General features: G+C 44.0%; 1 protein-coding gene across 1 annotated transcript in view; it reads right to left on the reverse strand.

Moving 5' to 3' along the window:
• The window catches only part of Gk5 (glycerol kinase 5), a 60192-nt gene that overhangs the window by 35692 nt on the left and 9414 nt on the right, over positions 1 to 15086 (reverse strand). The window contains exons 2-5 of the mRNA XM_041677632.1: positions 12823 to 12916; positions 9657 to 9732; positions 2457 to 2550; positions 569 to 700 (exon numbers count right to left, since the gene is read on the reverse strand). Coding sequence (XP_041533566.1) covers positions 569 to 700; positions 2457 to 2550; positions 9657 to 9732; positions 12823 to 12916 — 396 coding nt within the window. The remainder of the gene's footprint in view (positions 1 to 568; positions 701 to 2456; positions 2551 to 9656; positions 9733 to 12822; positions 12917 to 15086) is intronic.

The raw sequence follows: 15086 nt of genomic DNA on the forward strand, positions 1-15086 counted from the left end.
AGCACTGGGATTAAAGGTGTGTGCCACCACCACCTGGCCTGGTGGCTTAGCTCTGCACTCTGATCTTTAGGCAAGCTTTATTTGTTAAGACAAACAAAGTAACACTACACTTACCCAAAGAGCTGAGGACCTGTGGAGGTCACAGGCCAGGACACACACCCACTAAAAGACTGACAGGTAAGGGTAAGGTTGTAGGATGCACCCCCTTCATGGATGTCATCTCATCATCTCCCCAATGTGGCCAAGGCTAGCTTCAAACTGACTGTCAGTCTCCTGCCTCAGCCTCCCGAGTGCCCAGCTATATTACAGCACTTGACCCAGGTGGTGTCTGTCACACAGACGTTTATTCCACAAGGCGCCACCAAGGGGCATGCTTCGGTTCTGACCACTCTTCTGCAGGTGCTCTGACACCAGAATGATCTCAAACATGGGACCAAGTGCAGACTGCTGTCCTCGACCTCAGCAACACTGAGTACTTCCTTTCCCCAAGCAGCTGACGACTGTTCTCATGCTTCGAATTTTTCTTCTCCACAGTCATGATTCCTCATCACACACAATCTTTTCTTACCTCAGATAGGTTTTGTAAAATCCAGATCAGCCTTAAGGTGACATGCTGGGTGGTGAAATTGAAGTGACTGGCTGTTGACATTAATTTACTTCTACTGAAAAAGTGAAGAACTTGGCAGGCACCACGCAACAGCTGTTTTAAAAACAAAAGATGTTTTTTAAGAAAACACAATTAACGGTACTTAATCCCTGACGGTTTTTTTTTTTTTTTTTTTTTTTTGGCGACAGGGTCTTATATGTAGTCCTGACTGGCCTTGAACAAACACAGAGATCCACCTGCTTCTGCCTTCCAAGCACTGGGATTAAACTCGTGTGTGTCATCATGTCTAATTTAAGCACTCACTTTTGTTTATTTTAATATGAGTGCCTTATTGACTTTCTTCCAGAAGAGGTCATCAGATCCCACTATAGATGGTTGCAAGTCTCCACGTGGTTGCTGGGAATTGAACTCAGGACTTCTGTAAGAGCAGCTAGTGCTCTTAAACTCCAAGCCCACTCTCCAGCCCTTAAGTAGTTTCTTATAAAATAAAATGCAGAGGCTGGAGAGGTGACTTGGTGGTTAAGGGTACTTGTTGCTCTTGTAGAGCACCAGGTTCAGTTCCAACACCCCCACATAATGGCTAACAGCCTTCTGTAACTCCAGCTCCAGAGGACTGGACACCTTCTTCTGACATCTGTGGGCACCGGGCACACATGTGGCACACATACATCCATGCAGACAAAACACTCATGCATGTAAAACAAAAACAAATACGTCTTTAAAAAATATTTTTTTAAGAACAAACAACACCACAAAGTGGAGCCAGGTGCAGTGGTGCACACTTCAACCTCAGCAGCTGGGAGGCAGGCAGGAAGACCCCAAGTTCAAAGTCAGCCTGGGCTCCGTAACAAGTTCTAAGTCAGGGGCTATAACAGAGACCCTGGGCTAAAGCAAACAATGGGAGATGAATCCGAGGTGCAGGGGCTTCGTGTGCACAGAAGAGGACTAAGTTCTGATCCCCAGGACCAACATAAGTGCCATGAGGGTGTGGAGGCCCACCTGGAACTCCCCAGACTCCTGCACCAGTGCAGAACACCACTGTAGCTAAGGCATCAACCACAGGGCATCAGAAGGCGACACCGGCAATACTGCATCTCGGTGATGACGCCAGATGCAGCAGGCTGCACCCTGTCTGAGGGGCCAGAAAACTGCTTTTTCCTCGATAGTGTGGGGCTCGACAGAAACGACGCAACAGCAGCCAGTGCACGCTGTTTTTACTGTCGTTGTCATCACTGCCCACCCTTCCGCGGTGGTCAGCAAGGCCCCAGGCGCATTGTGCAGAACTGTGAAGTCCGCTAGCTGTCAATATCCACTTTGTTAGAAACGATGACGCAGTTTGGTCATTTTGTTCACGTAGTTTATATCTTTTTCCTTTACCCAGGCAGAAACACAAATTCTCTTAATCACGTGACACATAGATCCAATCCGAAACCCCTCCAGCCTTCCTGAGGGCCAGTAGTGAAGTGCTTAAATCTACTTCAAACGCTCTTGGGGGTTAGTATTACATCTCACTTTTGGGAAAATGTATGATTGATTCTTTTAGTCTTAATGTCCTAAAACATAAAAGGTAGGGGACTCGGGGCTGGAGGGATGGCTCAGCATTTAAGAGCACTGACTGCTCTTCCAGAGGACTGGGGTTCAGTTCCCAGCACTCAACACTCACATGGAAGCTCACAACTGCCTGTAACTCCAAGATCTGACACCCTCACACACAATGCAGGCAAAACACCAATGCACACGAAAAATTAAATTAATTAATTAAAATGAAAAAAAGGGTAGATCTAAAACTAAATCTATAGTTGAGAGACATTTATAGTAAAAAGTGAAAACATGTGATTAAAAAAATTACCTTCATTACAAGAGAATTATTCCAGGATTTTACAAGGCCAGCCGCCCTTAGGTCTTGCCAACTAATGAAGTTGTGGAAATGATGTCCTGTTTTCCTGAGAAAGAAGGAAACAGTAAAGTATAAATCAGATACCATACTTTGGTCAGCCACAGAGGGCTAGGGATATTGTCAGGACACTAGCTAGAATGTGTGAGGCCCTAGGCTCAACCCTTAGCATAAAAAAAAAAACCTGCTAAAAGAGAAAACAACAACAAAAAGACACACTATAATTTCAAAATACAATCAAGTAAATGGAACTTTCTATTGAATTCTCTTTGGATTTTATTAATTAAATAATATGGCTTAACAATTATGTGACAGTTAATTGGATCATAACTTATTGATCATGGCTTATTCAGCTCTTAAGAGGATGAAGCAGGAAGACAGCCACAAGTTTCAGGCCAGCCTGGGATACAGAGTGAGACCTTGTTTCATAAGCCACACTGTCCCCAACAAACCAGAAATATTATCTAACACATTGTATCAGATTTTGAATAGACTTTATCCCAAAAGACTGTCCTTTTTAAACAATGTATACTTTCTTTTCTGGGGGGGTGGTGTTTCAAGACAGGGTTTCTCTGTGTAGCTTTAGAGGCTGTCCTGGAACTAGCTCTTATAGAGCAGGCTGGCCTCGAATTCACAGAGATCCCCCTGCCTCTGCCTCTGAGTGCTGGGATTAAAGACCTGGGCCACCACTGCCCAGCTGAAACAACGTATACTTTCAATAACAAAATTACTTGACAAGGCCTTTGAAAAAGCTCTATGTTTTAGAGAGCCAAAAGGCCTGGCACCATTGCACACACCCTTAATTTCTGGCACTATAGAGCCAGGCAAATTTCTGAGTTCTAGCCCAGTCTGGTCTACACAGCAAGCTCTAGGTCAGCCAGGGCTACATGGCAAGATTCTGTCTTACAAAACAAAAAAATAAAACAAGCAAAATGTCAATGTTTCCCCTTTATCACGTTCACCTTGGCACAATCATGTACAAACTTTCAACCACGGCAGATCTAGGGCATCCCCCAGCCTCTCCACATCTCTCAGCTTTAGAACTAGGCATCTAAGATGATTACCAAGATGTATCCAACAAAGAAGAGTCCAGGGCCAGTGAAATGGCTCAGCAGTGAAAGAGCTGGCTGCTGAGCCTGATAACCTGAGTTCAAAGACAAGAGTATGTACTGGAAGGAAAGAACTAGTTCCCAAAAGTCCCCCCACGCCTGTGGCACACGCCTTTAATCACAGCACTCAGGAGGCAGAGGCAGGTGGATCTCTGTGAGTTTGAGACCAGCCTGGTCTACAAGAGCAAGTTCCAGGACAGGCTCCAAAGCTACAGAGAAACTCTGTTTCGAAAAATAAAAAAAAAAAAATCCAACAACAACAAAAAAGGTGCCTCTACACACACAGTGACATGCTGTGGGATAATGCTCTTGTACACTGTAAAGATTTGTCACTTGTATTTGGTTTAACAAAACACTGATTGGTCAGTAGCCAGACAGGAAGTGTAGGAGAATTCTGGGAAAAGGAAAGACAGAGCTGCAGCCTTCATCCAGAAGCAGAAGAAGCAAGACGAGAATGCCTTACTGAGAAAGGGTACCAAGCACGTGGCTAAACATGAATAAGAATATGGTGGCTCACACCCATCTGTAATGAGGTCTGGTGCCCTCTTCTGCCCTGCAGGCATACAAGCAAACAGAATAATGTATACCTAATAAATAAATAAATATTAAAAAAAAAAAAAAGAATTACGGATTAGCAGGGCGGTGGTGGCGCACGCCTTTAATCCCAGCACTCGGGAGGCAGAGGCAGGCAGATCTCTGGGAGTTTGAGGCCAGCCTGGTCTACAAGAGCTAGTTCCAGGACAGGCACCAAAACTACAGAGAAACCCTGTCTCGAAAAACCAAAAAAAAAAAAAAAAGAATTACAGGTTAATTTAAATTGTAAGAGGTTGATTACAAATAGTTTGTAATTAATAGAAGCCTGTGTGTTTATTTGGGACTAGATGGCTATGGGAGCAGATGGGACAGAAGCTTCTGTCTACACTGACACACGGCCACACTCACACATATTATATACACACACAGACACACATGTAACCATATTTGTGTGGGGGTGTTTTGTCTGCATACGTCTGCATACCACATGCATGACGAGCCTACAGAGGCCAGAGGTCACTGATCCCCTAGAATTTGAGTGTAGTCGCTATATTAGACGCAGGTGCTGAGAATCAAACATAGGTCCAGTTCCCAATAATAAAAATTTTTAAAAGAAAGAAGATAGAAAAATCGAAGCCAGGCATGGTGACGCATGCCTGTAATCTCATTTGGAGTCCTGAAACAGGAAGACCGCAGTGAGCGCAAAGCCAGCCTGATCTACCTGGGGTAGAGTGAGACCTTATCTCAGAATTAATTATCTTCTAGTGGTGGTGGTGAATACAGGCAGGAAGCTAAACAGGCAAGAGTTCAAGGCCTGCCTGGGCTACACCGTTCTCTTTAAAAGAGCAAGACAAAGCAAAGAAAAAAATCTAGCAAACCCTGAGTCAATACTGCAGTAATAGTACGGAGCTAATAAACACAGAAGAAAGCTGCCTTCTTCTGAGGCTCCTGCAAGTTACCTGTTGGTATGTATTAATATTTTTCTTTTTAAAATTATTTTTAATTTTTATTTTTACAGTGCTGGGGATTGAAGCTGGGACCTGACATTCATGCCCCAGTCCTGACTTCTATCCAAGCACAGGTCATCTTCTATGTCAATTTAACCATCTTCAATTCCTAATTCCCCAGCATCCACCCGAGCAGCCCATCCCCCTTGTCACTTCGTCACTGCTTTCCGCAAACACTTCTGAAGGTATTTGTTGCAGAAGATGGAGACAGAGCGGTGAACAAAATGCAGGCATTTCTGCTATGGTGAATATACTTTTACCATGGGACTCAAATAATCACCCCATCGCTTGCAGACAAGAGAAACAAGCCCCATGAAGGAGAAATACAGGTACCCGAGTGTAGGGACAACCTGAGTTAGGGACAAGCTAACTTGGGAAATTGGCTTCGAGGAGCCAGAGTGTGAACAAGGAGGTGAGTGCTCGGACACCATAGCTGTCGAGTGTTCAAAGGTCCGGAGGCAGGTGAAGCACAGAAGAGCTGAAAGGCTAACACGGCTGAAGAGGAGAAAAATCACAAGATGGAAATGGGGTTAACTCAAAACACCAAACAATTTAGAAGCTGATCTCAAGTGTTGGTATTCATTCAGCATAGAACTCGGTGAGCTTTATCTCTATAAGAGGAGAAAACAAGATAGGAACATGAGGACAGTATCATAAACAAACTGCCTTCAATCCTGGTAACACCTCATTCACCCTCCGTGACCTGTTAGCATACTTGGTATCAGAAACAATAACACAAACATGGCTACAGTGAAAGCCACATTTGGCAAGGAATTGAGTGGTTTATATGGGGTGATGGCGAATACAATCCCCGAGGGCATCGCCTTTGTATCCAGTTTCGCCAGCCGGCTGAGAAGCTCAACAGTTCCTGAGCGATCCCAGTCTGGGACTCATTTTACACTGCTAATTGGCACATACCCGGATCTGGGGTTGGCTGGCAAACTCTCCCTGAGAGACTCAGCCGCCGAAGAAACAAACAAGTCGTGATTTTTTTCAAAAGCAGCAAAATGGAGGAAATCCAACTTATAATTATTGCAGAAGACGAACTAAACACACCATGGACTAAATATGAAAAAAGGAAGGTTTAGCTCAAAAGAATACGAGAAAATGAAGGACTGGAAAACATTAACACCGAGCTTCCTGGCTTTGTGGGAGTGGGGTGTAGGGGGATGTTTCAAGGAGAAAACAAGAAGTTCCAAGTTTTAAACTTCTTGATATGAATATCAGAAGGAAAATCAGTTCCCAAGGCCATGAAGACAGGAATGTACCATGGTCAAAAAAAAAAAAAAATCAAAGCCCAATATGATGGCTCACACCTGCCATCTCCGAATTCAGGAGGCTGAAGAAAGCATTCTCACAAAATTTGAGGGCAGTTTGGGCTTTTTAGTGAAAGCTCAACCTAAAGCTACAGAGCCAGGGAGATGGCCAGTGGGCAAAAAGCCAAGAGGAGAGTGTATTTGTAATCCCAGAACTGGAGAGGCAGGGACCAGAGGACCCCTCGGTGCTTACTGGCCAGACAGTCTAGCCAATTGGTCAGCTCCAGGATCTGTTAAAAAAAAAAAAAACCCAACTCAAAACCAACAGAGGAAGACACCCATTGCTGACCTTTGGCCTCTACACATGTGTGCTCACATATGCATGGATGCATGCACGTGCATGTACACACACACACACACACACACAGAGTTAGAGAGGAAGAGAGAGAGAACAGGAAGGGAGGTACTGACTGGACTGGAACAAACAATGACTGTTGCACGGGTTCCAGACAGTCCATCTCTCAGAGGAACACTACGTACTTTCTGCTCACTCTTAGCTATCTAATTTGGGGCTGACTTTGTCATTTATGGGAAGCAGGTGGACATTGCCATCATGACATGCCACAGTGGTTCACTACTGCCCAGTGGGCAGAATAAGACTTCATTATCACTGGATGGTGGCGGCGCATGCATTTAATCCCAAGACTCAGGAGGCAGAGGCAGGCGGATCTCTGTGAGTTCGAGGCCAGTCTGATCTACAAGAGCTAGTTCCAGGACAGGCTCCAAAGCTACAGAAAAACCCTGTCTTGAAAAATTAAAAAAAAATAGGGGGCTGGAGAGATGGCTCAGTGGTTAAGAGCGCTGCCTGCTCTTCCAAAGATCCTGAGTTCAATTCCCAGCAACCCCATGATGGCTCACAACCATCTGTAATGAGATCTGGTGCCCTCTACTGGCCTGCAGGCATGCATACAAGCAGAACACTGGATACTTAATAAATAAAAATAAATAAATAAATAAATAAAAAGACTCCATTATTTCATCATAAAACAAGGATGGGGTGTACACATTTCTTCAAAGCATGTCCCTGTTTCAGATTCTGCCAGCAAAAGTTTTTCCAAAATTCATAAAATACAAACATTTCAAGACAGAAAAAAAGGATATTGAAGAAAACAAACTCATAATAACCTGTTTGACTGCTACACCAGTTCGGTACCTGAACTATCTCAGAGCCTGACCTGATTTTTCTAAAATTAAAATGTTGCCCCACTGTCACAGAAACACTGCTGCCTTCCTGCCATGATGACAGAGCAGCCTGAAGACAACAATTTAAGGGACCAATGACCTCATCTCCAACTCCAACCGACAGGGCTCTCTCCAGCAAATCCCTTCCTGGGAAACTCTCTCACACACGCCCCCAGTATACACTTTCCACATCTGCCCTGGCATTGCCAGCCTTCCTCCCGGCCCGAAGCTCTTTAAGACTGGGAGGGCAGAAAACCTCAGTGTGAGACTGTGGTCCGCTTCTCTTTCCTTCACATAGCGTCTACTGAAGATAACGGCCTGTTTCTGGAGGCTTCTGCTGGCAATTTTTCAGTGTCATGGAGACATTTGAGTTTGTCCCGAGGGGCGGGACATTTACAATGCACAAAACATCCACCATCTTGAAAAGAAACACCCAAGAAAAAGTGCCACGGCTGGGTCTGCTGATCACTCAGGTTTCTACAGTGTTGTAGTTTTATGTTTGTTTCTGAGACAAGATTTCACGAGATAGCCCAGGCTAGCCATGGCTAGAGTAGTCTCTTCCTGCGACAGTCATCCAAATGCCTGGATCACTGGCGTGAGCCACCAAGCCTGATCCTTGGGAATTCAGGCTTAACTCCTTCCTCTCATCTTTTGCCTGACTGCCCAAGCTCACAGAGTCCAGAGTTTTGACTCAAAAAAAAAAAATTAGAGTTTTGTTTCTCCTTTCATTTTGCCATGTTTCTCTGCAGTACGAGGCTGGTCTTGAACTCCTGGACTTAGGCAATTCTCCAGACTCAGACCCCGATTGCTGGGATAGCAGGTATATGCTACCACTACGTACAGTTCCTTTTTATTGCTTTATTTTAAAAGTAGGAAAAAAGGCATAAATATTGAAGGCAGATGGTAGTACTCAAAAGTAACAGGCCTCACACTTAAACAACAACAACAGCAGCAAACCCCAAGGACAAAATGATGCTTTTGGATGCTGCTCAATGGCAGAGCACTGGCCCTTGAGGCCCCTTGAGGCCCTAGATCCAATCTCTGCACTTTAAAAAGAAAAACAAAAAGTGAAATAAACAAAAAAACCAAGCCAAAGCTAGTTTGGAATCCTGGCCCTAGTTACTAAGTGACCTTGAACAACCTAATACCTTATCTTCAGTTTCTTTCCTGGTCTGTTGCCCCTGATGTGAAAGTTGGAACAGCAAAGGTGTTTATCATTTGGCAGCTATGACAGTGTTGCCACTGTGTCTAACACACCTCAGCTGCTGCAGAGACTTGCTGTGCTCCTGACATCTGTTAGGACCTCCGACTCTCTTTAAGTATAAGACAACTTTTTCAGACCTTCGTGTTCATTGGGAAAGTCAACTTATTCAAAAGAGAGAGGAGCGGAGAACTTCATCTCCTTCTAAGTTTTCTTTTGAAATGAGTACTCACTGTGTTGCCCAGGCTGCCCTCTGGGTACTCACTGTGTTGCCCAGGCTGCCCTCTGGGTACTCACTGTGTTGCCCTGGCTGCCCTCTGGGTACTCACTGTGTTGCCCAGGCTGCCCTCTGGGTACTCACTGTGTGTTGCCCAGGCTGCCCTCTGGGTACTCACTGTGTTGCCCTGGCTGCCCTCTGGGTACTAACTGTGTTGCCCTGGCTGCCCTCAAACTCAGTTCAAGCAATCCTCCTGCCTCCGCTTCCCAAGCACTGGAACTATAGGCATGAAAAGACCACCTCCTTTTCTGTACGGTCCTGATTTCACTGTTATGCACTACTGAAGTCTGTGTGCTACTGTATGGTTTCACTCTATGTACTACTGAAATGCATGCCAGGCCTGTCTTCTTCCTCATTTTAAGTAAGTTAAGCTCATATAATGATAAGGAGTAGATGAGCCGAAATGGAAACCCATTTTCATCCCTCTTAGCCAAACACAATGGTTCTCCACCCACAAACTGAAAACTCCCCGGACAGGTTCCTCAAGCAGCCAACTCCCTGAAGCAGTGCCCCTACACAAAGCACTTACTTGTTCCACGTAATAAAAGTGGCTCTCTGCGTTGATATGCCAAGACCAGCAATTTGATTCATCTGTACTCCTGCAGCTAAAGGCAAAGACAGATAAGACAGGTTTAAAAGCCAGAGAAGTTCAGCTGTGTAACAATACAGCATGGAACCCCGAGACGGGCAGACTACCTGCGCTGTTTAATAGGAAAAGCAAAGCTAAGATAAATTTTGCATTATTTTTACTTAAAATGAAGAAAGATATCCTAATAAAAACAAAAACGCCCCTTTAAACGTTTAAATGAGAGAAAAACAAATACTGTTCAGTCATACTGTATTTTTTTTTCCTGATAATACTAAAAACCTGGCTCTTAGTTTAGGCAATATCCAATTATAATAGAAGCTGCCTGACGATGCCGAATGGGAAATCTCTAGGGAGATTAGTTTAATAGCTGAAATTGAGATCGTATTTTTCAACACAAATAGAAATAAAAACATGAGTTTTGTTTTTCTTTGTTTTGTTCTGAGACAGGGCTAATTCTGTAGCCCAGGCTGGCCCAGCAGCAATCCTCCTGCCCCACCAACCTGAGTGCTGGGAGTGTAGGCGGGGCCTCCACACTCAGTGTACACTAAGGCTTTGGTTGTTGTTACTTTGTTATTAAGATTTATTTTTAGTCATCTCTGTGTGTATGCCACATGTGTGCAGGTGTTTGAGGAGGCCCAAGAGGGATCTGAAAACCCCGAGACAGGACTCATGAGCCCCACAACATGGGTGCTGGGAACGGAACTCAAGCCCTCCGGAAGGGTAGTAAGCACTCGAAACCACTGGGTTGTGCTTGTTTTGTTATGAGAAAGAGAGAGAATGTGTGTATTATATGATGGGGACACATGCCACGGTACATATGTAGAGTCACTTCTCCCCTCAACCTTAACATGGGTTCCAGGGGTCAAACTCAGGTCACCACACACACATGTGGCAAGTGCTTTTACCCAGAGAGTCATCTCACCGTCCTTTTGTGCTGCTGGGGACAGAAGCCAGGGCCTCATGCATGCTAGGCAAAGACTGTATACCACTAAGTTACATCACAACACCTAAACACGAGCCTTTTGAACCAAATTTCCTAAAATATAGAAATGTGGTTTTTTGCTTTTTTTATTGTTGTTGTTTTGTTTTCTTTCTTTCTTTTTTTTTGAGGTCTAAAGGTTTTATTTTTACAGATTTCAACTAGTGAAAAGCCTTCACCTGTAGAGCCCATGTTCCCTCTGGGGCTCTTTCTCTGGGCACCACTCTGAGAAGAGCTGCTCCAGAAGGGGGTGGCCCAATAGGTAAGAATCAACAAAGTCCAAAGTCCAGACTGCATAGGAGTCAAGGGTGCCAGCCAAAGCAACCCAGGCAGCCACAGTGTGTGCCCTTGACACTGCAACCCACTTCCATCTTGCTTTTGGGAACCCGGCAAATGCAGTTTGTTCCAAAGTTGGTGTCCCTGGTCTGAATGCAGCGTAGGCAGCACAGATTTCTCGCAGCCCTGCTTTTTCCACTTTGCCATCGGGTTTTTGTCTGCAGAGCCTTCTTTAATGCAATATTCACAGAGCTCTCTACTTATGGCTTTCCTCTTGTAAAAGAGGTCAAAAATATATTGAGTTTTTTGGTTATGTATTTTGAAAATGGGCCACAGAGATTCTACTTTTCTCTTTCCCTCATGGGGTTCAGTTTCTCCTTTCCTCTTAAAAAAATGATGCATACATGTGTGGGTGGAATTTAGGGCCCGCAGAGAGGCCAAAAGAGGCCAGAACTCCTGGAGCTGGAGTCACAAGCTGCAGTGAGCCTCTGGAAGCTGGCGCTGAAAGCCAAGGTAGCTCCTCAGAAAGAGCAGCAACCACCGATCCATCTGTTCAACTGTCTTCTTTTTCCTTTTTAAAGACACGGTCTCCTAAGTAGCTCAAGCTGATCTCAAGTGTTACAATAGGTGTATGAAACCAACACATTGCACCAAGAGACCTCAGGTGTTCCAGTGAAGGTAAATGGGCCGTGAACTGATGAAGAAGGAATAGTACACTGTAACACTTTCTAATCCCCTGGATGCTGCAACCGTAGCTATAACCTGGGGCATTTATTTACCCTGTAGAAGAAAAACCAGGACATGGCTGCTGTTAACTTTTCCTTGGCAAAGTGTTGACTGTAAACCACAAATCTCCCAGCAAAACACAGGGAAATTGTAACACCTCCTCCAAAAAAGGCTGTGTGTGTGTGTGTTTGTATATACATATACACATATGTTCATACATGTGCTATGATAAATGATATATAATATAAAAAGACATATATAAAATGATATAATGAGCCTATAATTAGTGATCCTTGAGAAGCTAAATAAGGAGAACCCAAAGAAAAACATATAGGCATCCTCCTGAATACTAACCTTCATCAGGCGATGAAAGGAGACAGAGACAGAGACCCACATTGGAGCACCGGACAGAAATCTCAAGGTCCAAATCAGGGGCAGAAGGAGAGAGAGCACGAGCATGAAACTCAGGACCACGAGGAGTGCACCCACACACTGAGACAATGGGGATGTTCTATTGGGAACTCACCAAGGCCAGCTGAAAAAGCCTGGGATAAAACCGGACTTGCTGAACATAGCGGACAATGAGGACTACTGAGAACTCAAGAACAATGGCAATGGGTTTTTGATCCTACTGCACGTACTGGCTTTGTGGGAGCATAGGCAGTCTGGATGCTCACCTTACTAGACCTGGATGGAAGTGGGTGGTCCTTGGACTTCCCACAGGGCAGGGAACCCTGATAGCTCTTTGGGCTGACGAGGGAGGGGGACTTGATTGGGGGAAAGGGAGGGAAATGGGAGGCGGTGGCGGGGAAGAGACAGAAATCTTTAATAAATAAATAAATGGAGAAAAAGAAATAAAATAAAATGATATAATAATGTATAATATATAAGACATGTGTTAATATATCTATATATTTATTTGTATTTGTATACTTATATGTATCATATATGATAATGATATATAACATAAAATATAAAAGACAACACATATAAATTTCTGTTTATACACACACACACACACACACACACTATAAATAGAAATCCACAAAGTTCTCCCTAAATTTGAGGAAAATTCATCAGGAAAAAGTCCACTATGGACTATAGACGTTTTATAAATCCTGTTACCTTTGACAGCATCTTTTATTACAGCAACGAACTGAGTCCAGAGAGCATCAGGATCAATTTCAACCCAGCCAGGTTGAGGGTAAACATTTTCCACCTGTTCATGAAAACAGAAGCTTTAGTGAGAGTGGAATTAGACCAAGCTGATAATAGCTGCATCTTAAGATGACTGGTTAAGACAATTAACACAATTGCATTTAATTAATTAATTTATTTATTATGTATACAATATTCTGTTTGTGTGTCTGCCTGTAGGCCAGAAGAGGGCACCAGACCCCATTACAGAGGGTTGTGAGCCACCATGTGGTTGCTGGGAATTGAACTCAGGACCTTTGGAAGAGTGGGCAATGCTCTTAACCTCTGAGCCATCTCTGCAGCCCGCATTTAATTATTTTTTAACTGTTCAAAAAGAGAACTAGGTATAGCTCAGCACTGATAATGTGCAAAACCATGGGTTCGTTCTCCACCCACCCCCAAATGTTGGAAATAAAGCACAAGAGTGAATAAAGAGTTTACCAACACAGCAGCCCTCGTGTTTACAGAGGGTTTTACAACTATTTTATCTTAGCTTTACATTCATTCTTCAAGATGCCTACACTGAAGATACAAAAGATTTTTTAAAACATTTTCGTGTAAATCAAAGAAAAAAACCTCAGAAAAGGAGAGGAGGAGGGAAGCGTGGCAGTGTAGTGCTCTCAGTGCCTCAGACACTGCAGTGGAAAGGGACAGCCTGAGCTACAGTGTGAGTTCCAGGCCAGCCTGGGCTACACAACAAAACCCTGTCTCAAAATTAGCAACAATAACAACAAAGGCAAACAGAAAGAAAGAAGAAAGGAAGGGAGGGAGGGAGGAACTACGAAAAAAAAAAAAAAAGACTAGCAGGGAAAGAGGAAGAAAAGATGCCCTGGGGGTTGTGGATTAACTCCTGGGTTCCTGGGAAGCTGCCCTGGTAGGAACATGTTGCCAAAGAACAAACCAAAATCGGCAGAATGAAGACAGATCACAGCCCAGTTTCCTGCCTGACTACTTGGTTGTGCACACACAAGGACACATTTGAAACAACACAAGCTATTAGCCAAGTGTAGTGGCACACACTTGTGATCAAAACACTCGGGAGATGGTGGCCGAAGAATCATGAGTTGTAGACCAGTCTGGACTACACAGGGAGACCTTTTCTTAAAAAACAAAACCTAAACAAATGAATCAGTGAATAAATACATGAATGAAAAATAATAAAAAAGCAAATGAACTACTAAAATGAATGTTCCTGGAACAGTAGTGGCACATGCCTGCAACCCTAGTAATTGGGGGCGTGAGGATCTGACTGTGCGAACCCCATTTTAAAGAGGGGACTTCAGCTTATGCCTCATAATGAGCTGGGGGGTGGGCGATCTCAGCCCCAGAAATGTGCTGCCGTAGCAGAAATTTAAACAGATACCCCAAAAATAGTCAATTAAGAAGATAGGGAGCAGGGCCATAAAATTTAATGAGGTCCAGATGTTCTTGGACGGCATCCTGATCTTGAAGATACCCTGTCAGTAATTTATGGCTCTTTGTTAGATTTTTTTTTTTTTTTTTTGCCCAAAAACTGACCAATGGTTTCAGGAACCACCTTACCCTATGCCCTCCTTACCCAATCCCAAGACGACAGGACATGAACTCCCCTGATGACGACTTTTCCCCTTTAAAAGTTCTACCCTCCCAGGGCAGATTCTGCATCCACTATGCTGGGTTCTGGAAAGATGCTGGTCCAAACTTGAGTTTGAATATTAGAAAACCCTCATGTAATTTGCATCAGAAATCCAGCTCTGTGAATTCCTTTGGAGACCAGAAACTTGGGCACAACAGGAGGCAGAAGCAGGAAGTTCAGGAGTTCAAGATCATCCCCAACTCTGTGTCATAAAATCTGAGAAGGGAAGGGAGAGGAGAAGGAAGGAGGGGAAGGGGGTGGGGAGGGAGGAAGGTGGGAGCCCAAGGGGTGAGAGGAAAGGGAAGGGGAAGGAAGGAAAGGAGAAGGAGGTAAAGAGAGGGAGGGAAGAGAGAAGGGAGGGGGGAGAGAGAGAGCAAAATGAAATTATAATGCATATGTTAGTAGAAAATGGCTGACTATCAATATCCAACACAGACTTAGATCCAGAATATATAAAGCTCAACAAACAAATGAACAATCCAATTTAAAAATGAGCAAAACAGTAAAACAAGCACTTCCCAAGAAAAATATACAGATGGTAAATACACACATGAAGATATTAAAATTCCTTAGCCAT

This window comes from Microtus oregoni, unplaced genomic scaffold, assembly GCF_018167655.1.
Source record: "Microtus oregoni isolate MIOR12 unplaced genomic scaffold, Mior012 000028F_ref0000031, whole genome shotgun sequence".
NCBI lineage: Eukaryota > Metazoa > Chordata > Mammalia > Rodentia > Cricetidae > Microtus > Microtus oregoni.